General features: G+C 39.8%; 1 protein-coding gene and 1 long non-coding RNA gene across 6 annotated transcripts in view; one reads left to right on the top strand and one right to left on the bottom strand.

Annotated features, from left to right (window-relative positions):
* LOC111265919 (neuronal acetylcholine receptor subunit alpha-10) overlaps nucleotides 1-20,378 on the top strand; it is a 25,891-nt gene extending 5,513 nt beyond the window's left edge. For 2 of the 4 annotated variants that reach the window (XM_022842934.1, XM_022842933.1), the window contains exons 2-10: nucleotides 12,857-12,941; nucleotides 14,530-14,732; nucleotides 14,910-14,954; nucleotides 15,401-15,510; nucleotides 15,646-15,820; nucleotides 16,402-16,807; nucleotides 17,200-17,423; nucleotides 17,895-18,039; nucleotides 18,380-20,378. In XM_022842934.1, the coding sequence (XP_022698669.1) occupies nucleotides 12,902-12,941; nucleotides 14,530-14,732; nucleotides 14,910-14,954; nucleotides 15,401-15,510; nucleotides 15,646-15,820; nucleotides 16,402-16,807; nucleotides 17,200-17,423; nucleotides 17,895-18,039; nucleotides 18,380-18,681 (1,650 nt within the window). In that variant the 5' untranslated portion in view covers nucleotides 12,857-12,901 and the 3' untranslated portion in view covers nucleotides 18,682-20,378. Of the gene's footprint in view, nucleotides 1-12,856; nucleotides 12,942-13,581; nucleotides 13,759-14,529; nucleotides 14,733-14,909; nucleotides 14,955-15,400; nucleotides 15,511-15,645; nucleotides 15,821-16,401; nucleotides 16,808-17,199; nucleotides 17,424-17,894; nucleotides 18,040-18,379 lie in introns of those variants that run through there. The other 2 variants (XM_022842935.2, XM_022842936.1) reach the window with 2 other exon arrangements.
* Nucleotides 6,258-25,812, bottom strand: part of LOC111265920 (uncharacterized) — a 32,886-nt gene continuing 13,331 nt past the window's right edge. For both annotated transcript variants that reach the window (XR_002683753.2, XR_015313246.1), the window contains 3 exons: nucleotides 12,455-12,543; nucleotides 12,206-12,302; nucleotides 6,258-7,932 (listed from right to left, as the gene is read on the bottom strand). This is a non-coding gene — a long non-coding RNA (uncharacterized LOC111265920). The remainder of the gene's footprint in view (nucleotides 7,933-12,205; nucleotides 12,303-12,454; nucleotides 12,544-25,812) is intronic.

The following is a 25,812-nucleotide window of genomic DNA, read 5'->3' as shown; positions in this document are numbered from 1 at the left end:
TATATGCCTGTATGAGTTTGTAAATGTGCTTTTCTAACGCTTTATTTGGAATATTTTTACCTATGGCTTATATGGGAAAAAGTGTAACTCAGTGTTTGGTCAGTAGATATGCGTCGTTCTTTAGAAAAAGCTCATATCGTCCGTGCGACAATTTGCAATACGCAAACGGCATGTCAGAACGCCTTTTTAAACCGCGACATATGTAAAGCTTGGCCTTCACATGATCCCGTTTTTATTTTTACTGTATAGCAAACTAATTAGTATAATATTTTGCTATATTATTCTTCAATACGAGTCGTAATAAGTATATACTGTAGACAGTCTTCATTTTCAAACCTTTTCGATGAATATTTGAAATGTAGTGATCGTTTGAGCATCATCAGTACATGCAAGACTACGGAAATAATATGTGCTATTTCATCCTGGAAAGTTTCCCTGCTTTTTCCTGCAACAGCTGCGTTTGAGATTGCGTGATGCCGAACGCAACGTTATTTTTGTTTCGTCTATAAATAGATTCGTTATGTGCAAAGCAATGGCATTATCATACGTAGCTTGATGGGATCGAACATTAAAGCGGTCAGCTTAGTGACGTCGCCGACTCGGGCGGCCTTACACTGTTTCTTTGTGGGGATCACCAACAAGCCATTCACTTAACTAGAAGGTCAGCCTGGTAATCAAGCCAGCGTATGGTGTGTGGCTCGGGAATGGTTATGAACAGTTTGAAAAGAGACGGAGAACAACGATGTGTGTCGTCTTCAACCCCCACGACAAGACCAGCAACAGGACTCTCTGCCATCGACAACAACGATAATAGCCAAATGTCGATTTACATTCCCATATCTCCGTCACATCTCTAGCGTACAGCTGTAGAGCGATGGTTGCGGGGGTGCATTAAAACGGGGTGTGAATAAAGTCCAATTTTTTTCGTCGACGAAAATATGATATTTCGTCAGTGTCCGTCCTCGGACACTGCGTTATGCTATTTGGATGGTAACTTCACGCTAAGGCCCGTTTCTTCTATTTTGTGTTGATCTAAGGTTGCAAAGGTGAGGTCGTTCCCACAACGGCGGCAGCTGTGACGGCGGTCGAACTGCTACGGTAGGATTTGAGAATGAATCACGATGGTAGATTCTCCTTTACGGGCTCGCCAATCGGTTTATCTCTATTTAGCCGCCAAACGGCCGTCTGTCCTTGGCTTCTCGAGTAGCGATACGGGTGCTGCAACACTAACGAAGTTTTTTTTCGTTGTGCTGTGATTTCCTTGCCGCAGGCCACAGTAGCAAACTGTTATGATCAGATATGAAACCTAATCTAAAGTACCAATACGGTTCCTACTGTTGGCGGACCTGCAACTAGAAGCTAAAAAATCAAAGGGATTTTACGTTTGTAAGGGTAAGACCGACAGACGAAGAAAGCTTCTTTTCATTAGTTAATTTGCCGTCCCTTGTAACATTGGGAACACCGGTGAGTAGCAGACATAACCTTTGAAAATTAAATCAGTTTTTATCGTGTATCAAGTGCTTTATATTTTGCCTAACTAGCTTTGCTAGAAGTATTACGATTTTCTTCAGTTTCCTCATATGACTAAGTACCAGTAGGTGTTTAACGAACTAAAAGAAACTGTATTTTTGTCATATAGATGTTACTTCATCGTACCTTCACGTACTTCATCGTAGAAGTAACATCTAATGACTAACTTTTGTAGCTGGTCCCCTTCTTTAATCGGCATCCAATTTATAATAATATGTTCATTTGAGCTAAATCGAAAGCGGATCAATCTTTTTTACGGAAAAATATATCAAGTATTCGGCCGCGTTCTGTTGTGATGATCAATCGAGATCTCAGCTACAAAATATTAATTAGCTGATTTTACATTGAAGTTCCGCGAGAAACATTAATGATTGTGTCTATTTAATCGAAATTTTCAAAACGGGTATTAGTTCTAAGAAACGGAAGATCGTCAAAAAGTTTCATTACGTTCAACTCGGCCGTTCAACTCGGCCAACAATCTATTTTTACTGGATTAGAAAGCGCCAAATCTCTATTTTCTTAATCAGGCCATTATAAATCGTGGATTTATTATAGGCTTATTTAATTAGTTTATCCATCTGTCACCTAATTAATTTTTGCAGGCCGATATTTATTTACACTTTAGGTATATACTGAACTAGTGTTATGGAATCAATGAGCACATTGTAAAAGCTACGAAAATAATCTTAAAAACCCCGGCATCACGTAAAAAGATTCGAGGTAATGCACTCCGTACATTTGATAATATACTATACAGTCATATATGAGTTTATATTGTGTATGTATATATGTGTGTATATATATACCTATAAGAAGTATGTATGTATACAATACCTGAGGTCTGTTTGTTCAATAGCAATTCAGTTGTAAAGCCGGTTTTGCACGCTGCTCGAGTACCTTGACCGCGTGGGAGGAAATGGAAGACGTTGGGCAAGGGGAAAGCCTCAGTGATGACGTGCATAGAAAGGATCGCTCGAGTTGTGTTCTCCTATATACCTTTGTTGCGTTCCACTCCTTTATTCTCCTGTCGGCTACGAAGAGCTTCTCACTTTGACCGTCGGCCATCGAGACCGAATCGGAGAAAAGGGAGGTAAAGCAATTTCTACATAGGCCTTCTTGTGCTCCGTTCCGGTTCCTGCACGTTCGTTGGTTTGTGTGTGCGCTACTAGCTTACTTGCGTGCTTACTTACGCAAGCAACGGAGAACGATGTTGCCGTGCCGTTTCTTGAGCCGATATAGCTAGCTACAGACAAAAACGTGAGCGAAGTTGCCAGCGGTTTGGCCAATGGGCTCGGGTCAAAACTTCAATAGCGCTTCGGCCGTTGTCGCCACAGTCTAAGCAAGTGACTGGAGTGGTTTCCTGTTTGTACTCCTAAAATGGCCTTGCGCGATGCGTTACGATGCTGGTGGGCCGCTATCATCACTACTGTTGCTGATGCCGCTGCGATATTGTTGATACGGGGGTACTATAACAACGATGACAGATACTGTGTACACCGGTGCCACTTAGGCACTATGTTACTTGTTTTGATTTGTGTCTTGCTATGGTTGGTTGGTTGCTAGCGTCTACGTGTATGTATGAGTTTGTGGACGACTTTGTGCGTCGCTTCGTGTGCACGCTGGAAAAAAAGGGCTATATTGGGAGATAAGGGACGAGTGAGGTCGCAAACGTCGGTAACAGAGCAGGCAAGATCGTCTGAAAAACCAATCAACCAGTCAGTAAGTTGATAGCTAAAAAGCCACAAGCAAACCGAGGAAGCCAAATCATCAAATTGCTCTCATCGCTGATATGAAACGATGACGGCGGCCATCTCAAAGGGAACGGATGATTCTTTTGCTCCTTTGCGTGAAGGTTGGGTGGGAATAAAGAAGTCATAGAAGCGGTCAAAAGGGAGATCTATTTGTTGGAGGTCGAGAGCGTATAATTGAAGTTAACGTTGCAGCAGGAGCGCGTAACCTTGCGCCTTTACGATCCGTCCGGCCCAATAATTCTAAACCTATATCCAATTAGAACAGCAGAAAGATGCGGTCAGACTAAGCTGATGGGGATGGCATGCTTGCTTAGTACGTCAGTTGAAACTGTGCGTTTTACGTTAATTAGACATGTACATGTATAAAACGAGTGCATATGTTTTATAGCGAATATGGCCGTACAAAAAACGTTCTGGTACGACAACCTGACACGGATAATTCTATAACGTAAAACATTTTTTAAACGTAATAGTTTCTTTCTAGCTTTAGAAAAGACCTCCTCGGCAGCATAAATTGACGAATTAGTTACAACAGAATAGTACTTTGTACTGTGTGAACTTCCAAATAGCCGGATACAGGGTCACGTATAGGTGGGAGGTTCTGTTACACAGACTTTAAACTATTACTAATAGCTATTTGGTAAAGATAGCTATTTAGATTTTTTAGGTGTTCTGAAAAAGAGTAACAATAACAAGAAGTCAGAACAGTAAAGCTCGATGTTAAACTAAGAACAATAACTTGGAATAGGAAACGCTGTTTTTGAATCCCATGTCGAATCATCTACGCTCTCTGAACTGTTGAAAGCATGTAAGAAAAGCATTATATTATAATTAGCAAACATGGCACTTGGCACGGTGCAAAACTGAATGATCATTATTATTAAAATCTACCCTTTGACGTCACTTATTGCAAACATGCAGGTGCGGTGTTCCTCTCGAGTGGCACGACCTGTATTATCAGACCTTTTCAAATAAGCTTTGAATCGTTTCTAAGGAAGGAACTGTGGATGTGCAGACAAGGACTGACGTGTAGCGTACTTGCTTACCACTGTGGAATCTACACCCACAGGCGTCGACAACTTGGGCCGCTCTCTGGAACTACTTGGGTAATTTTGGTGAAGCTATATCATGCTACACTGTATATCTTACCACACAGAGTTTCAGAAATATGCTTCCTTCCAAGATAACGATTCTCGAGCTCGGCCAAATGGGCCTAGGAGTACCTAAATGACTAGATAAGCGGCAGAAATGCATCAAATTAGTTTACGCGATTGATAATCATGTCAGGACGCAAGTCAAGTTCGTAAGCAGTGAAACATACTCCTTGTTACTTCGCGTAGTTGTGAAGCGAAACAGGTTTATTAGCAGCAACCCCGTTAATAGCAGTTTGTTATAGTACGAAACCTTTCGAAGTTGCACAGTCGTAGCGAGGAGTGAAGAAAAACAGTACATACAATGATTCTACCAGGATTAAAATTATAGTATCAGTCAGAAAATAAGCATGTTTCGTCAGCTTAGCTGAGACATACTATTTTGAATAAAAAAGGACAAATGATGACATTGGAGGAAAACCCATATACATCGTGTTTTTTTCTATATACATATATATATATGTGTGTGTGTGTGTGTGTGTGTGTGCGTGCGTGTACATGGATTGAGATCCCTGGGAAGGGTCAATGCTTATGGAGCCTATTTGGTCTTAGAATAATACTAGTCCACTTGTACGTCTTTTTAAAGGCATCAGTGTTACTTCTGGTAAATGACGCATCCATAAACGGAATAAAATAGAAAGAACGAACAAGCGTCTCAATTGGGATACAGTAAGAGCAGAAAACGTAGGGGAGTCAGAGCACAAATGACTACTATTTTTTCCGAAGTTGTTTTTGACAGATGAAATCCAGTTTGTGTACCCACTGCTGTATTTTTTCATTTTAAGCCCACACTGTCGAAAATAGTATTCAGTACTAGAATTACTAACGCATTTTTTAATGGATGACAAGTTGAGCAAAGATGATTAACTTGTATCTGCGAAGAGATTGATTGTAAAATTAGATATTTTGTCAGGCCCATTTCTATCTAATAAGAACTACCTCACACGAAAGTCTTTGTAGCTTTTCCGTTAGATCTGACACCTGGAGTAGAAACATGTATGATGTAACGATACATGCTATATCCGTGAACCATAGTTAAGCCGAAAATAATCTATATTTACCAAATAATTTTGCCCTCGAGAAATTTGCCACAGCAAGTGGCAACCCTTTGTCAAGTAAACTTTTCGTGAACCTGGCAAGCCGTCCTTTCAATCCTTGCTATATTTTGTGCAGCAAAGTTGGGCTAGAGGCTACAGGCCAATTTTTTCCGTAACGATAACCTATTTCTATTTACGAAAAATTTAAAGGGGTTCTAAAAGGGGCGAAAATGTCTTCATTATGTGTATGTCACGACGGAATATGCAAGTCTGGTTCAAGCAAGTCTATAAATCAACGGTTCGACCCTTATCGGAAATGACAACAACTCTATTTTTAGTTTTTCAGTCCTATTTTTTTTTACTAGAACTATATGACAAGCGAGCTTGATATTATTTTACCCGGATCTTACTTCAGATTATTATGCTACGTCTCTGAAACTTGCGAAGGTAATTTTCATTTTCGACATCTATTAAATTTCATAGTTATTGAAACTACCTATTTTTATAGGAGTGTATTTTACAGGATAACTGATTATATTATTTCACAGTTGTATTATTTACAAATGGTACAGCGTTCAGACGATAAAACTCAGCGATGTATCTAATAAAGGACTCTAAAATAAACAAACGTGTTTAAAGATGATTGAACATACTAAGATGTAGTCAGAATAAGTCAGTCTTAAATTGGGCTTCTTTCCACGACTCAGAATGTGAATTATAAACGGAGCCTATTATTATTAAGATGAGAAAAAACTACGACACAAAACACAGCACTGCATTTAGGTTCTGGTAATAAATAAATTTATTGTGCTTTCGTCATCGTTTTCCCCTACCATCTCCCATACCACAATTCATTTACTTATTTTATCGCGGCAACACATTTCAGGCCTTTTTCTTTTAACTAGACAGATGTATAAAGGAGTGCATGAGCCGAACACCTGTTTAGATATTGCAATTATTTCTTTTGTTTATATTGGATACTCTGTTATTATGAATACAGCCAATATAGATTTAAACCAAAGTTATTCATTCAAGTGAATTGGGTAAGACAACTTCAGAATAAATAATACGTAATTTTTTTTTCTGTTTGACTGTTTCCAGCTGCACAAAACAGGCACCCCTTTTACGGGGTCGGTCAATAATGATAAGTTTCCCCATGAGGCCGAATAAAGATTATTAATTATATTATGAGTTTTTTTTAGACATGTCACTAAATTTTATAAGCGTTATAAACACATGTCTTGTGTTATTATTTGCGGTGGCCTAGATTAAGCTCCCCACGCGACTGTTGGCAACAGAGGCACTGGCGTGGGGCTAGTTGTGGACAACTGTTATGCCAATAGCGCAGCTGAGATCTACAGGAAAACAAAAGTTGAAGTGCCGAACTCAATGAAGCGGTCCACATGAAATGAAAGGACCCGTTAAAGGACCATGCCGTGCTCGCATTGCGTGAGAAGCTCTCTAATATTCTCCACGCCTAAACAAGTAGGATACATGCACTGGTCGATCGGTTTCATTGGCAGGATTTACTTCTCATGTCTCAAAAGTAACACCTCCGAAGAGGCAGCAGGATGAGTTTTAAGTCGAAAACTTATACCGGACGAAATACACCAACAAGGGAATAAGAGGCGTGATTTTAGAAGCTTGATGAACCAAATACAGAGCCCCCTTTTCCTTAAAGCAACCGGTTCGAGCGGCTACTGTTTGGTCCCTTGTTTCGGCACAAAATCAGCTCAAGTCTACAAGTTTACGAGAGAAAACACATGAACGTGCGTCGTGTGTATGTCTGCTCGTCGTTTATGGACCTGTATGTCGTTTGCTTTTGTGGCTGCCGATCTTCTACTCAGTCGTATTTCATTTTTAAAATACCAGATCCTATCCTATCTTTAATAGAGATAGATAAACAGGGGTCTTCTTCATTCTTTCATTCATTCATTCATTCTTTCTTCAGACTTACGTTCTGTCTAAACAACTGAAAACGGACTGGCAAATTTTCTCTATTGGGCTGCATAGACATCCACTATGCTATCGATTTCTCTGGGCAGAAGACGTTCTATATACCTTACTTTGATAATTTAACCGTAGCACACTGATAATGATCGTATGTTGATTTGCTACTAGTCGCTGCTAATATTAGAATATCCGAGCTGAATAACTGCATTTAATATCAGGACCGCTTTTTTGTTTGCAGTGTTTAAGCAGAGCTATTTGCATCTGTTATTTCTCATGCACATAATCACCATTGTTCACGTTTACATGCACATGAAGGGACGGATATCGGATAAGTCGATGCAATTTCTAAAGATTAAGATCACAAAAAGGTACAATGCAGACTATAAAAAGTAAGACTCGTTTTTTTTTCATCTCTCCGAGCACATACGTTACAGTCTTCCTCAAACCGCGAAGGGCTGCTACCGCTGCCGAGGAGGCTCTAGTTCGGACCAAAATCATGACCGAGCTCTTCTGTAATATCATATAATATCAATTAGCATATATATTTTCAGTTTTAAAAATAATACCCTAACTGTGGCCTAAATAAACCATTTTGGAAAAGTAAATTACTGTGCCAAAATGTAATAGCAATCTTAGTTTTAAATCCTGAAATATTCAAGAACTAGAATGTAACTACTAAACCCTATACACAACCATCATTTGCCCAGGGGTATTACTTCACTAAAAAGCTACGCAATGTTATCTGCTGACAATATTATAGAGGAAACTGCGCACGACCCCATCGCTTAAGTAAGGGAAGTATGTAGGAACTGTTTCTAATTAACTATTCTATCGTCGCCATTGTCTACTGCACCAAACACATACACAAACAGTGCCCCCTGGTAGACTAATACGCATATCATACTTCAGAACTCTGTCAATTTAACTGTTATGTACAGCCTAGTCCAATTCATTGTAACCTTTCATTATGCCCCTCTTTTAACATCCTTTGGGTTCCCTCATCCCGAGGGGTACTCTAATTGGCAGCGCACTCACTGGCCAGTTTGTATGGAAAACGCGGGGGCTGTCGGACTGCTATTGGGCCCATCTTCTGCTGCTAACCTTGCTGCTTTTGGCACAGTAGCTTTATCTTTTCCCAATTCTCTTTCAACAGTAAAAAAAATTTAAGCAACTATATCTATTTTATTAAAAGCATATTTAGCTTTCTATATTTCAATATACACTCGACCCCTTATGGTCGGTTCTTTACTCTATAACGCCTATCATATTCTGTTCTCAGCCAACGGCCTTGGGTGCGTCACAAAGTAACAATTTGTAAAACGAATTTGAAGATTATATTCAAGGATATTTAGCAGATAGCTACAGTAAGATATACTTAGTAATCTACGCACACCAGGACGCTAAAATTCAGCGCAAAGCAATACCATAGTAATAATACATTTTAATAAAAGTTACGAATTATATCGTACGAAGATCACCTCACTCTTCCAGTCCGGACCGTTATTTTATATGAAGAATTATAAGGTAATGCTACTATTTATCTTTACAAGCTTTTCTAGATCGATCTGGCGAGCATATTAAACTTGTATATGTTCAGCGTTTCACATATTTTTAGAAGCACATTAAGTGTCCTATTTTCGACAATTGTTATGCCATCCAAAGTATGAAACGAATAGGCCTATCAGTTTTTCTAGACATAAAAAACATGCACATAAGCTTGTTTTCTAAATGAAGCAACAACACAAAGTTTCGCTGTACGCCCTCCGTTGGCCCTCGACAAAATGATTCGGGGGTGCACCAGTGGCGTCGGTACGACTATATCCCCCTTGACGCCTTCCCGTACAGAGATAACGATACTCTGCAGCTACGAGGAAGCTTGTCTGCATAGGAGTCAGACGTAGTCCCAAGTTTATTGCCGGATAGTGTTTTTTGTGTACTAACTGATTGTAATAAATAACCGAAGAGTAACTGGGTTGCAATGATCTGGACCAAACGTTTTTAAGCCGAACACTTCTTTAACTTACGGTAGCGATAGAACGATTGTTACTACCTTCTATTCTTTCTGTTATGTGCTAGCTGAATCGTAGAGCGGAATTTCCAAAGCAGCTTAGGTAAGAAATTCCTTATCCTCGCTGCCTGTGACCATGGACCTATAGGAATTACTACTATTAGCGGTAGAGGTTGGTGTTTATTTTTCGAGAGTTATTTAGGCTCTACTAAAGTGTATTTGAAATACTTCCATTGTTTTTCACTAATGTATGTGTATTCCCGATGAGACTTCTATCAGAGTTATTATTGGAAAACACCATCATGCTGTATGACATCACATATATAAGGACCCTTCAGCAATGTATATCGAAAGCGAAGAAGGCAAGCTGATGCGTTTCTATAGGAGACAGGAGACAAGCTACGTCTAATGTCTGTCTTATAAAAAGAAAAAAAGGATGGAAAGCTTATAAGCAAAGCTAGTAAAACATTTTTTTATCACTCTGGATTCTGTGCAACGCTGAGTGCCTGTAGTCTGCGGTCAACGCTGGGCAGGACTAAAAACTTGTCAGGTTAGCTTGGAGTCGGCCTTCGAAGGGGGGGGGGGGGGTACTTTTATGTATTATGGGGAATCTTCGATTGTAAAACAGATGGCTTTGTTTTTTGAAAATTAGACCTCCCGCATCGGATGAATGACTGTTAGCCATGGCAACCCTGAGCTACAACAAGAAATAATTGGCCTTTTAATAGCTCTTTTGTATGCAGAGGCACTCAAAAAATATGTACTTCCTCAAATCTAATCAGATCTAGTATGGTGAGTGTCGAGGATGCGATTTGCGTGGACCCATGGTTACGAACCAGAGAGAGCACATAACAGATTTTATAGTAGCGCGAGTAATTGGCAGATCCTTCACTGTGACAAAGCTTGCGGCTTTTATTGCAAAGTGACTAGGTACTTTGTCATCGCTGGTAAGTAATACAGGCGTCATAGAGGACAGAGAAAAACTCAAAATATCGTTTATGGATAGAGGAGCATTAATTTTAAGCTAATCGTATGTACTGCTTAGTGTACTCTTAAAAAATCTGATCCAGCATACGTATATATATATATATATCGATTCTTGGAGTAACGGCAAGAAAAGTAGAGAAAATAGTACATTTCTGTGTGAAGTATTGCGCAACGCCCGTGCATCATTAAACATACTGTAACAAAACGTATATATTTTAAAATTAATGCGATTGGTTGGAGAGGCCGCTCAGTGCAACGTATGGCACCTGAGGTATATTCCACTATCAACAGTAATCGTGTCTTCTAAACGCAATATACTACATAGGACGTGGTGAAAGCCATTATTGAAAAAAAAAAAAAAAAAAAAAAAACAGGATCAATTTCAGCCATCTTCCTCTTCCATGTACTCATAAACCCTAAGAAACGGGGATAATGGGAATTTTAAATATGCACCTTGGATAAATTACAAATAACGGTGTGTTACCTAGAAGGCACATGTATCTATTAAACGATCTGATAAACAATCGCGCGTTTTTAAGGAATGAAGATATTTAATTCGATCGAATTTTTCGAGTTACACCGACTACCTGAACTCGATAGAAAGCCGCGAAGGCCACCCTCATGTCGAGCAGAACCAACATCGTTTGTAAGGGTGGTCTGGAAGCAGTTTGTGTACTCGCATCTTCCATCATCGGTCGTCGTGCTTCGTTCGTTATGCGCTTTACAAAGACCAGGTTATGAGCAGGAAAAATCATACTCGGTCAATAGCTAAAGCTGGTTGGATGCATCAAGGTCTTTCTGCGTACATGAGATGTATTGGTAGCACAGAGATGGTTTTAGCGGCAAACTTTCGTTGCTGATTACCGGTTTCAACTTATTAATGAGCTTTGAAAGAGCCTGGACATAAAAGCAACTCCGTCCAAATATGATAAGATTGTCGGAATGAAACAGCGTTTTTACGTGTCCTGCTGGATCTGAACCCGAAGAAAACGCCAGCAAAAGAGAAATGCAGTGGACTCAGGTTCTCACGCTATGCTACGTCAGTGAACCGGACGAACAGTTTAAGCAAGGCCACTTTATCACCCGTATTAATCGAATCCCTTGTGATCAGATGCAACACGTTCTGGGGAACTCTAGATTGTGCAAGCCTGACTAAAATTATGTCTCAGGCGCCATATCAATGGCGATTTAAAACCAACGAACACGACCTAAAACACCTGTTTTGGTCGACGACAGAGACACCCTTCTACGCGAATCCGTGGTGTTCAGCGGGAATATGTAAACGAGCTTCCTGAAGCCTCGGCAGACATCGTATAATCAAATAGGCAAAAAGTTGTACGAGTAACTGCTCACCTATTAATAAGCGTCAGCTTGATACCATATATATATATATATATATATATATACATGAGTGTTACATGAGCTTTTTCTGTAAGCAGGCCTCGATTTAGTTCCGCGCGGCTACAGTGATAAGCATTTGCATACATTCGCAGATTAGCGGACCTTATATGCGTTGTGCCCTCAGATCGTACCAACTGAGTAGTCTCTCAGAATAGCGACTTCCTCTGAACTAAATCTTACTAGACGACTTGCAAATAGATTTCAATAGTGCTCTTAAATACTTGCTACAATATAACCCGATCAAAATTTCTGTATACTAAAAGCGGCTTTATACACCGGTTCATTAACTCTTATGTCTAAAAAAATGGGGTGAAGTGATGTTAAAGCTAAACTAGTACGGTAATTCTATCTGAACTATTCTCAAAGCTTTACTTTGAGCAGACTTACTGAACAGATAGGTGCATTGCATCCTGTTGGTTGACTGGCTACGCTTTATTCTGCTCAGGTTCAGCTAGGTTAGCTGGAAGCGGCAGGTGAAGATTTGCTATTGAGAGGTGAATACGAACAAGGCGCGGTATGAGAAGCTAGTTAGAATGAGGATAAAAAGGATACTAAAGGAATCGGCACTAATAGGTTTCCACCAGAGGTGAGGAATGTCAATCACATCAAATTTTCAACAGGTTAGAAGCAACATACCAACAGGATCTTTCACCAGTTTAATTTAAGGTGAAAGGAAAGCCATCGCTCGTTCCTGGAACATTCCGAAGGCATTGTACGTACGGCTTCTGAAATTAATTAAAAGACCTTTAGCTCGTGCATTGCTCAAATGATGTTCGGTTTGTTTAGATCTACTAAGGAAAGATCATGAATGAGTGGATGAACTGCGGTGCCCGTTTCTGCTGCTACTATATCAGGTGATCCGATTCACACAAGGCAAATTACATTGTGTTATTTAGATCATTTCTACGCATACAGCAGACGTTTAAATGCAATCTATTGTTCGACCATGTATTTAGTCTTTAAAGGCGTAGTCACGATGTGGTAGGCCTTGTTTTCAGGAGCCACATTGCTGAGATTTTTTTTTTTTTTCATTTCCAGGCGTTTGTTTGCGAAGGTGGATTTTCTTCGGGAACCGGTGTAGGAATGCTGTTACTCTATGCAGGAACAATTAGCCGGGCAACCTGTAAGTATTGCCCATTTTCTATATGTTCCTATCCAATGAGTCCACGGTGGGTATACTAGTACTGATAACTTTCAGTACTAGTGTACCCACCGTGGTAAAGTAAAGCAAGCAACTATCAGACGATAAATAAAACGTTGATGGTCTAATAAATAATTTACTGCTGCATTCTGTATCGTGTAATAGAGCATCATGGATATCAATAAGAACGTTATGTATTACGTCGCGTTGTGACCATACGAAAATTCTAAGGATTCAAAAAAGGATAGACAGAAGGATCTATCTAGAAACTACGAAGTCAGACTAGCTTTTGAAGCCTTCGAGCTGCTTAGAGCCGATACAATCTTGCAAATCTAGCAGCTAAGATTGCTAGAACAATTCTCGATGTGTTGTTTTTGTAGGATCAAAAGAACATTAGATCACGCTTGCACGCAAGTCTCACAGAGGACTCACGTAACAAACGGTCCTACGCCAAAGAAGCTCGGAGTACAGGAACAGCTGGGACCAATTTGACGATCTCAATGTCATTTGCTTTAGCAGAGTTTGCCCGAGTAGTTATTTAACATTTATAACGTCGCAATATGAAAATTCAAGGTCACTAAAGCGACCGAAATTAATATTTCAGTTGTGTACTCGAGGACTAATTACGCGAATCACGGTCCCTTCCTGATTAATGTTATTTCTACTGTTTTGGATTACTAGCAGCCTGTCATGGGTACTCGATGATGATCATGTCATCTCAATACGTCACCTGCGCAACGTGCCACCCAAATCAAGCAAGCAATTAGCTCAACGTCTGTGTCACGACAACAGCTCAATAGTGAGCCTGCTGCTGCTTAATAATCAGCTAACCCAATTTCAGGACACCGAGCAGCAGCTGACCTCCGCAACAATGTCGTTGTGAAATTTCCTCTCGACTTCCGACGTTCTGCATCGGTCCTGAGCTAAGGGGGAAGGCCGACAAACAAGCTGCGAACGTTTGCCATGTCTAGCATAATGAAGCAGTATTGTCTGTGCGGGATTTGATCCTGCAGATCGTGCTGGCGTTTTGAGAATGTTAGGACGACTACTATGCCTACCTCGTTATCTAACGCTAATATTTAGATTAGCTTATAAATGTTTCGCGTCTTACGTTTAAGGCTTCCAAAACGAGACCAAATAGGTCTACTTTCAGTTTCGAACATATACCACTTCGCTTGTCTCCAAGTAAGCGGCTAGAAATCCTGGTACAATTTCATATAAAGTTCATATGTGAAGTCGGAGCGACTGATTAGAGAAGTGGTTTTTATGCAGCTACCGGAGCCACACTCGTCCTCTAAAACAACTGTCGAAATTGACTTTTTGCTTACTAAGAGAATACCGTGGTGCATTCGCAAGCTAAAAACATCGCGCTATTACTAATAGGAGCTGACTGTCCCAAACAAATACGGCCCGCTTTTTTTCTCCGTATATTCTCCATTAAAAACAGTTGTTTCGGCCTGCTCACCAGTTGAGGATCAACTCAATATTCTACGTTTCTAGATACATTTGCATAAAGGGCCAATCGATTATCGAACTTAACGTTTATTTAAAACGTTTGATTGCTATTAAGACACGTCAGCATTTCCGGTTCGATTGACGGTGGCGTTCGTGATGTTGGTGGGACTTGTTCCGAGCCGTCTTGCGGATGAGCAGGAATACCGTCTGACCCGTTACCTAATGAGCAACTATGATCTCGCTGTCAGACCTTCTGAAAACGCTTCCCTGCCTCTTCAGGTTAAAATTCACGTCCTCTTGCAGAAAATACAACAACTGGTAAGTGACAAGCTTATTTTAGTTGAATCACTTAGTTGTGCTCTTTATAATAAATAAAAGTTGCCTCTTTTTATATTGCACAAAGCACAGTTTTTATTGCGTAGAGAGTGCTGGTATTGATCGTATCATTTACTGTATTATTAACTGAACTTTGTCTAATTAAAATGTATTTTTTAGGAGTACGAAACGAACACCGTCAAAGCTAGTTGGAAGGTAATTCAGGTAAATGTAATGTTTGCTACATACTTTTTACATTATACAACTTATTTACAGTAATAAGTACTTGTCATTCAAACGATTTAGTAAATTATAACAAAAGTTGATTTTGTTGACCGTAAGCTTTTTTTTTTTAACGTATGCTGTATTAGAGCAATTCGGTTGGCCGTCAATCTATATATACAACGCACCTTGACAGGATTTCCGAAAGCATTACGTATCGTTGTATTTTAATTCCACAAAAAAAAGGAGAGTGTCTGATCAGTCTTAACCCTAGTTTATGGCTTGCCGTTATGACGTTATTTTTATGCTCATATAATTATACATAAAGCTGTACCTGACTAGACAGCCTTTAATAGAGATCCAATTCAAGGTTTCAGCAGAACAGATTTAATGATTGTGATCCTAGCTTAATTGGTCCTGATGCCCTTGGTTCTGCTTGTGAAAAATAGCGCTGGAATGACGCCCACCTTCGGTGGAATGCCTCTGATTTTGGAGGTATTGCGGTACTTCGAATTCCCTCCAAGCAAATCTGGAAACCTGATGTCGTCTTGCTCAATGGGTAAGTCGTATGAAGTAGTAAAATCGACGACTTTTGAAAAACGTATTTGTCTGATCCAAGTTTCCATTGATAGATACATGCGGTCAAGTCGACCCTTTTCACTGCTAATGTGTCTCGAATATTTTGCTCTGATAGAAACACTGCGGAAGTACGGGAAAGCCATGCAGTCGTTCATAGCTCAGGAGAAGTTGTTCTCCTGGAAGAACGAAATCTTCATTCATGGTGTCACTTCGATAAGTTGCACCTATTCCCGTTTGAAGTACATCTATGTCGACTGGCCTTTGCATCTTGGGCGTACGATGCCTCGCAGGTATGTGGATAGGTACCGACCGTTTTCTGATACATAACATGTGCTTCTGCAGTATCATAGATTTGTTGCTTAATGAGTAGATATTTAATAGAGAAGTGGAATCCAACTGTCGAGTTGGATAGCTATTTAAAAGTGTCTTTTGCTAATAAGGGTGCTAGCACTTAGTTAATTTCTACTAGAGTTAATATCTAAAGTAATAAAAGAAAAAACTTAATCATGGTATACGGACAGTACAATAAACGTTCACAAAACCAGTAATTACTGCCGGAAAATTAACGCTTCTGCACACACACGCTAGTACACAGTATTTATTCTTGCTTCTATTAAAAAAAAATGTAGTTTACACACTTAGAAGTGTACAGAACTCTTACTACGCAGGCTATTTTCTTGAGCTATACTACAAACGATTAACATACATCTTAATTAACTTTCATCCAATAATATCTATCCTCTGTTGGATGCGTTTCGTTCATTTTCAGTGTAGGGGTTATTGGCAAACCCATGAAACGATTCAGATACACCTTAGATTATAAACACGTTTTCCTGAAGTACCAACCTAAATATGACCAGTTGCATTGCAGATCACCATGGACGCCCATTCATTCGGCGTTGACGGCGAACTCTTTGTGCCATCACTCGAATTTGTACATGAAGTGAGTTCCTATCCATCGTCAACCTCTCTTTCCTCGTCCACTTCATCCAGCTCATCATTTTCTTCCGCTTCAATAATATCTGGTATTGACTCAATGGCTCGCTCGACGGTTCAGCTCCAACTTAGGCTGTATAGACGCAGCCCTTTCGGCCAACTGCTGTGTCTTCTTCTACCTGTTGTGCTGGCTAATCTCATGGCTGTTGTGGCATTTTTTGTGCCAGCGGCTTCCGGCCAGAAGCTCACCATATCGACACAGAGCCTACTCATTCTCTGCGCTGTCCTCGTCTATATGCATCGTGCGATGCCAACAATGGCCGAGCGGGTGCCCCTTTTAGGTAAGTGGCCATGTTGTAATGGCCGTGTTTGCTTTTTCGGTGGTTAGGCGGGCGGGAAAAGGTTTTTGAACAGGAACGATTTTTACTTACGCTACTGCTGACTAAGGTAGTGTGGATCCGTTAGGCATGTTTCCTGCTCAGCTGTTATGACCCAGTTGCTTTGACATGCGCGCGCGCACCCACCCCCTCGCAGTCTGCACTGCCGGCAGCTGTCATCGAAGCGTTACCGTCTCCCGTTATCCTTACATCGATACAGATCCGCCACTCACGCCGTACTACTACTACTACTACTACCACTACGTCGCCTATTTACAGTGGCCACTCTTGCTCAATCTAATTCTGTTTATGATGTTTCTCTCTCTACTTCCGTTTCGGCAACTCAATTGTTACAGTGATTTACGCAGCGTGGTCAGCTGCGGTCGTCGCTGGATCACTCCTATGTTCGGTACTAACGCTCAGTATCCACAGTCAGTCGGGCTGCCGTCTACGACCAACGCCAGTTCCACGAGGCTTCCGCCGTCTTGTTAGAGTCTTTGCTAAAATCTTCGTAATGGACTGTTGCGGAGTACAAACCTCCGACGCTACGTACTCACCCAAGAGAGAAAAATCTCCGCTGGTACACACAATTATTTATCTGTGTATCTTTCCTTTCTAAAGTTACTATCACTACTTATGTGGAGTTTCCGATTTTAGCAAACGATCCAATAATAAGAGAGGCACTTAGATAACAGCTCTAGAATATGTCGGCTAGCATAAACAACGTCATATCCAATCGGTGATCAGCTATTTGTCTATTCTTTAAATACAAGCTTTACTTTGCATGTAAAGCGATACGCGTTTAGTTGCCCGATGACTAGAAGAGCAACAGGGACCAACTGCCAATTTAGATGGCTGAAACTATTGACCCTCAAATGTTGGAGAAGGATTACTTTAACGCCAGTATAAAATGCGTATCCTTAACGGCCACAGAAGTGCGATTATGCCTAAATTGTGCTCAAGTGGTGGGCTACTTTGAGAGTGTCTATGCCCCTGCTTGAGTTAATAACTGTACCAATAACCTATCGTGGCTTGTTTGTCATACCACTAGGATACTCCGAAGGCCCCCATGGAATTCACGACGGACCATATTGAACATTACAATTTCTCACCATCGCTCCGGTCGCATCGAAAACAGTTTCTCTTCGACGCGGCGGCACCGGCTACGGGAACTATTGCGGGAGATAGTACTGGAGGTTGGACACAATCATCTCAGACGTTTCTCTTGCAACTGAATATATAGTTATTGCCGTTGTCAAATCGAGCTTTGAGTTTTGACATGAAGGCTACCATTTAATTACCCACCGTGATGACATTCGGAAGTGCGTTCTCCAAGGCTTTGAAGCAAGATGAAATGGAAACAGCTTGGTTTTCTTGTTCTTTTGTAACAGTTTTTTGTCGACATATTTAGCTGGAACGGGTGTTCAAATAAACGATAGAGTGCGCATGCTAAAAAATCCCGGCTATCCTTGGAGAGTATATTTACCAATTACTTAGCTGTATCCATACATATGTTCTTGTATCCTTGGATTGCAGTTGGCGTCGGCGGACCGAGGGGAGGAATGAGCGACGTTGGCAGCAGGGTCGGTGAGTGTGGGGCCGTCAGCGATCTTGTTGGGCAAACGATGTCCCTTGTTTGGCAAGCACAGGCTCCACCGATGTCAAGGTTAAACGACACGATGGCACGCTTTGATGAGCGTCTTCGTGAAGATGAACGTCGACGTGATATTCGTGAAGAATGGAGAACCCTGTCGCTCCTGTGCGACCGTGTGTTTTTAGCCGTTTTCTTCCTCATCTCCGCGCTCACCGCAGCTTTTGTGCTTATCTGTTCTTCGTAATAGGGGGCAGTACAACGAGATGGCGCAGTGTAGGAGCCAACTTAATCCAATAGAATATTCGCCATAGAGCAAATAGGAACAAAAGCCCACAGTATCATGTTAAGTTCGGCAGGACCTCCTAACGAAATGAGATCAAATAAAAGCTTTGCCTAATTGCAGCATAAAATAGGTTGTTCATTTGGAACAGGTTGGCGAAAACATATTGTCTCAACGATAATAGTAAGATGAAATTGAAGAAGACGTTTATAAATTTCGCATTTAAAAATTTTTAGAAGCCTTGCTTTACATTCACTCTTTTTTGTACTGCAATGGAATAGCTGCTTGGAACGAATGGCAGCGCAGTGAAACCCCCTACACTAAACTACAATGATGCGTCCGAATGAATGATCAGATGGCCGATCAGAAATAAGGGACGCTGGTCCGATTAGTTGGTTTCCCTTATCAATTATATATAAACAATGTCTATATTATATAGCAATGCCAGGTCTACCCTTACGTTCCGCAGAAATTTTCTTATATATCTTAATACAATTCTTTAATTTCCCTTGTGAAAATTTCGTCTTGTAAAAAATCACATAACAATAATTACGTTAAGCTACGGATTACTTGATAACCTTAGATTTTTAAGCCCTAACTATGAATTGGGTAACTGTGGGTAGTAATGAAACTTTTTCAGAATAATTTTCCTTTTAGATAATAGTCTTAAGTTAAATTGTAGCAACGGTCTCAGGGAACGTTGCACAGATAATATACAAGACACATAAGATAGTTGTCAGAAATCTAAAAAATACTAATGCTGTTGGCGTAAGTTCTAATAGTTAAAACGAAGCGCCATCTGAGACCAGATTTTTGATGTACATTCTGATGAGTGGTACTCTAATAAACTGCTAACTAGCTGACTCCTTTCCCTGTGAGAACGCAAACGATAGATGCAGAATCTTAGCAAAAATAAAAATCATATACGTATAAATTATGTAACTGTATCTATGTATATATATACATAGGACAGGTCGAAAACATGCCGATCGGACAAAGTTCTGAGCATCTAATAAGACCTGATTAGACGACAACAGATCTACAGGTAGTTAGGTTGTTTCTTATATGTTAGCTATATATTATATGTCCATTCAAGTGATGTAAAATCCGTGGAACTGATATGTTGTCCGACAGTCGATGATTGTATAGTTCAGCTTGAACCTCGCAGGTGGAACTACAATTGATTAATATGAAACTTCAAAATGGTCGTTAACAGTTTTTTTTTTTTTTTTTTTTGGGCAACTGGACGAGTTTGAGCTTCGGGTGTTTGAACCGTCGATTGATTAAGGAAGCTTTTTTTTTTTTTTTTTTTTTTTTTTTTGGTTTGGATGAGGGTGGCTGGGTGGATGCAGATGGCCAAAGTAAGGAAATCTAACGTAAGTAGATAAAATTAAAAAACATTGCAGGCTATATGAATTAATTATAGGAGCATGTCTCGCATAGAGCTCATACGTTTTAGAAGAAATTCATCTTCTTAAGGCTTAACTTATAACAGTAGAGAGTAATAGTGATAGGAAATGGATAATGGAGACGTACGTGCATAGACGAGTGAGATAGCCTGCAATATAAATTGTACAGAATAGAGTAGACGGTTATTATAATTACTATTTAAATTGATTAGGAGATTGTTACACTCAATTGAAATAAAAAATCCAAAAATATGACAGTCGTTATCATTACTAGTTGGCAGGAAGATAATGATGAACTCTTACTAATGATACGGCATTCAGCTAAGTTCTTCACCTATCTATCGATATAATCCAGCCTTCTTATATACCTACACCGTCATCCATAACTAGCATAAGGGTTGGCCGTATATATATATATATATATGGGTACTGGCATTACTATTTCGGCACAACTTTGTTCGTCTCCAATGGTTTTAGAACGATGACAAACAAGAAAGATCTACATTTACTCTTCCGCCCACATCTTTATAGCCATATCTCGCCACGATTGTTGCGTTGAAATATACGATACTATATCATAATAATTTTCGGCGTAATGAATAACCAGCCGGTAAAAATAGATCGACGATCTTGTTTTATAAACATCGTTTTAAACGTATAAAAATATTTATGAGGTTTTTTCAACTTGCTAAATTGATCCCGCTCCCTTTCAAATCCTTATCCTTTTGGTAAGTTCCATCGAAGTAACGTAATCATGACCGGCTGTAAATGAAACATACAATAATAATAACTAGATGACTCAGAAAATTGACCTCGTGTGATTGAAACCATTTTTTTTTTAATTAGATTCATCGTTAGTTAGTTGCTGCAAAAGCGTCGCTGCCGAGTTGCAGTTTGACCTTTAAATAACCTAACTATACCTTACGATAACGTATGGCGAGATTTAGGCCCTGTTCAGGTTCTAGAAGTGCAATTCGATCCAAGGTCTGCTTTTAACGAAAGCAGGTATATACAGATGGGTTCAGGCCACATGTTAACTGTTACCGTTTAATATAAATCGATGGCAAAATTGACACAGTGGCCTTTTTTTTTTTTTTTTCTAACATAAGCAACACTTAACAGCGAAAACTTTTCGATTCGACTATTTAGCCCGTACATTCTCATGCATATTTCCCTATACCAATATCGGCGGTTTAATATAGATTCGCATCCGCTTATTGTTAGATTGAAGAGCCGATTGCTTTAGTAAACTACCGAGAAGATCATCGAAAGGCGTAATAAAAACCAAAAGTATATTTTGTTGAAATACGATGTTTTATAATGATGTTAGTTTCTATGCATACATGTATAAAATAGTAAATTTCAAAAAAAGTCCATTCACGATGTTCCTAAATAACCATAAAAAAAAAACGTTTATTGGTGCCTGTAAGAACAGAGTACGCCTAACACAGGCATGCGTCTCCGTTTTGGATAGATGTTTTTTGCGATGCGTACTTTTAGATATGATAATGATTACATTGGCTTCGTGCTCGAGCGTCTAGAGCATATTTCATTAGAGTATTCCGACAGATCATTTCTCAGATAGACCTCATGTCATCGTTGTGAGTAGCTTGATGTTAGAAGCGTAGATAACGTTTGACGTTGGAAGAAGGCAACTACTAGCGGACAAAAACAATTGATTAATTATCATAGACGACCGCCGTCGACCTTTTCGAAGGAAGGAGGCGCTTCCATGTTTTCTTATCGGTTGAGGGTTTATTTTTTTTGAACAGAAAAAGTATTTCCTGGACTACAATAGGCAACGCAGTTTTTTTTCCCCCCATTAGACAGCGTAGGGATCACGCAGGAGTCCAGTTGTGTATCACACATGGAACATATACTTTACGGTTGATATAATAGCAGTCGCCGTTAGCTAATGCGACAGAAAAAATAACACTGCCTTGTTTATCATTTATAAATTGTATGGTGGCTCCTACTACTTGAACGATTGTTAACGATACGACGGGAACTTTGTGTTTGGACCTGATAGACGAGCAAGCTCATGCCAAGTTATACCTTAGAAATAGGCCCGTAATCACGTTTGTCGCACAAACTAGATGATGCATTACAGCCTAACTAGTTCGAGTATATTTCCGAAAAAAAAAAAAGGAAATTGCAAGTTCCTGTTCCTGGCATAGTGCCGGTACCTCTATTCTTGGATCAGGGCTATCCATAGTCTGCAGGAGTGAACAGCGCTATCCGAATTCTATATATTCAAGTTTGACGAATCCCTATATGCGAGTGAGCTGATCTCGACCTCGGCAAGCAACACTTCAATATAGCAGAGTTTAAATGAAGAGAAAGTACAATTTTACAGCAACGAAAAGTTCTAATTATACTATGAAAATGTCAGTCTAGACGATCAGTAAAATACATGATCTCCGGGCTTAATGGACAATGGATCCAATTGTAGAGAATACCGACCGCATCGAAAGAATATTCTTTTAAAATGCTATTATATTTTTAGAAGACTTAGCTATCGAAAACATTTTTTTTTTTAGTATCGGTCCTTTTATAAGCTCCTTATGTTATGCAACGCTTAGATTAAGTAGCCTCAGTCTATAACGTAATCTGTAAGTAGCTCTTATAATCCTAGCTGTAATAGCTCTTATTCGGGTATTAGTATTTCAAAATAACAGTTTTTCTAACAAACATAGAAGCACGTGCTATTCCGTTTTTATATATCCAGTACTATCTGTCCTAGCGCATTTCATTATTATACTATTTCAGCTGAAATTTGTTGTGATTTTATGTTTGTACTCCATGGTGCAATTTCCGAAATAACCAAAACTCTCCGTTTACTGTTCGTATCCTGTATTGAATGAAAATTATTTGGTGCCATCTTTTTCGAAATGGCGAGCGACGACAAACGGCGTTTGTAAGCACTACTCTTTCTGCCACTGTATCTACGAAAAATTGATTTAACTTAACTATCCTAAGGATCCTATCTCAAAATCTTACAGTATTATATTTTCTCCTTCTATATTGGCTCTTTAAGGCTAGTTGGACTAAATGGTACATACAACCAGAAACTTTAGGCCTAAGTTTCTGGTTATAAGAACAGACCAAGACAGTCGACAGAACAAGACGATAAGTTCGTCACCATGACAAGTTAGTGTTCCAGGACACTTTTGGAGAAGTCGTTGTCGACGTCGAGAAGATACTAAGAATGCTAAAATCGCCAATACTTGGGCTAGGACACTTGGCCACAGCTAATAAAAGATGTATGGTGTGACTCTATCAGGGCACACTGGCAGTCAAAAAACACGATCAGTGACGAATTCAAACAGCGTTTGGGCTTAGCAAGTTCAGAATTGTTTAAACCCAACAAATTGAAACTGCATAATGCTAGCTCACACAAAAACTATCTAGCAACACAAAAAACGCTCACAAGATACCTAGGAAAAATTGCGTAGGCCGACTCCCACGTCCTGCTCTTCAACTTGACGGACAACGCCAGTGTCCACAAAGGAATACAGTTGTGAATACATTAGTTAAGCAACATACGTACACTAGCGATTGCGCACAAGTTATATAAGCCTTGCTCGTTCCAGGACCACAGAACCAAGAATCTATCTCGCAACCTCCTGCTTCATGGTCTAATCCCGTATGACTTGGATCGTCTGATATATATGATTTTTTCATATAGGTGTTCATAGGAGTTTTTGGCTCAGCTGCCAATTCGATATTGTAAACTTTTAGGTGTCTTAATATTTAAATTTGATCTTGTACAATAGCATCGTACCATACATGCGTCCCTTTCTGATTGAACAAATAAATGTTACAGTTTTACTCAGTTGGACAAAGGAGGCAGACTAAGGGAATAGACGCTGATGACATCGGCTCCTGTCAGATTATGTATGTCAGATCAGGCTGTACATAAATGAAGAGGGAACCTGAGCAGAAACGTTCAAGTTCTTTTAGAAACATTGTTACGAAATTCGCATGGTCACACTGAATAGTAGCACTGCTTTATAAAATTAAAAAATTTCTAAATTTATAATTGCTACAGGTACGCTTAAAGTACATAACCGAATCTGATTTTATATATATACATATATACATAATGTTGTTTAAATCTTTACATATATCATCTATGCGCAACTCTCATATAGTCTATGCTAACGGTATACAAACAACCAGATTAGAAGTACCGAGCGGCTCCCTTGCTTCAATTATCTACTCAGGTATGATTACTTAGAAAATCATCGGAGGATGAAACTAGTAGACGAAAAGCATCGAATACAGTGAAATGTCTTTTCAACGGTAAGATAGATGGCCGCAGGGGGTCGTCTTGAGGAATCAAACGCTAAAAAGAAATGTAATAGCAGCAACGAAATGTTCGAATACTTGGCGGCGTATGGCAAAACAAGCTCGCCGAAGGCCGCTAAAATCTGAAATACGAAATGCAATAGTGTTGGTGTCAAATACTTAATAACTACCTCCATATTATTCCTTGGTTTAAGAATGACATGGCCTACCTTGTTTACAATGTATATTATACGTATATATATATATATATATGTATGTATTAGCAAATATATTGCCAGCAATGGGCGGTATGCCTTGTCCGGTTGTTTACCTTATGGGTACTTGAGCATGTTAACGATGTTTAGTTTGAACCGTACGTTGTTATTTTGAATAATACATGTCCCGATATCAGACAGCCTCCTCCTACGAGAGTTTTATCAACGATTTTGAATGGTCGTGTTGCCGTCGTAGTTACGGTGAGGTATTCTCCGACAAAGATATTATTATGCATTGGAACTAGCAGAACGAGCGCTGAATACAGCCGCACGCAGCGCCATTCTGTGGAAGACATTTTGTTCACCTTTAAAGCTATTCGACTGGTACATTCCTACCCTGGCGACTAAACCCTTTCTGAGGTGCGGGGCAGGCCATTGCATTATCTATCGATTTATATTAGATACATGTTTGTGTTTGTGAATCACACCAGGTGGCCAGCGCTAGTTGCACTAATTCAACATGTTTGTCTTGTTTTAATTAGAGAGGCGAAGGAGATAACTTAGATATGAAGAGTAGAACAGGATTGATCAAAGCAACCCTACCGTTCCTTTTCACTGACTAATCAAATCGTTGAACTTCATATTATCAAAAGCTATTCGTAGGGCAAACGCAGGTTATTAAACTGGCCGTGGTCTAACGTATGGGCATACCAAAAATATAAAAATTACTGCCACACAAACTAGCCATGTTTTAGGCCTTTTTTTAATGTATGCAGAGAACGCTATATGGACTATGGAGCTAACTGCGTAACGTAATAATTATTCGTGGATTTGTCTATTCATTCATGATATTTTGAAATACTGAGAAAACTTGAGACAACGATAAGTTTTATCGTCTCTGGAGGCTTGCCAAGTACCGGCCGTTTAACATAGAACTTAAAAAGGGAACTGCCCGCTCAATCGCTCATGTAGATGCCATTCCGAAGGCACTCTTGGCCCCCATCCAATACAACTGAGCAATCTTGTTTGTTTGTAGGTTTTGTGGGCCTTCCTTCCCGTTAGGCCTTTGCGACAATTTCGCATCCACATAATACTGCAGACCATATGTAGTCGTGTGGCTGAATCTTTACCATCAGTCGCGTTCCGCTCTGTTTGATACTCTCTTGGCAGCGTAGGACGAC

Source organism: Varroa jacobsoni, unplaced genomic scaffold (assembly GCF_002532875.2).
Source record: "Varroa jacobsoni isolate VJ856 unplaced genomic scaffold, vjacob_1.0 scaffold_1025, whole genome shotgun sequence".
NCBI lineage: Eukaryota > Metazoa > Arthropoda > Arachnida > Mesostigmata > Varroidae > Varroa > Varroa jacobsoni.
Note: the sequence above shows the minus strand (reverse complement) of the source record. Positions and strands in the feature narration are given on the sequence as shown.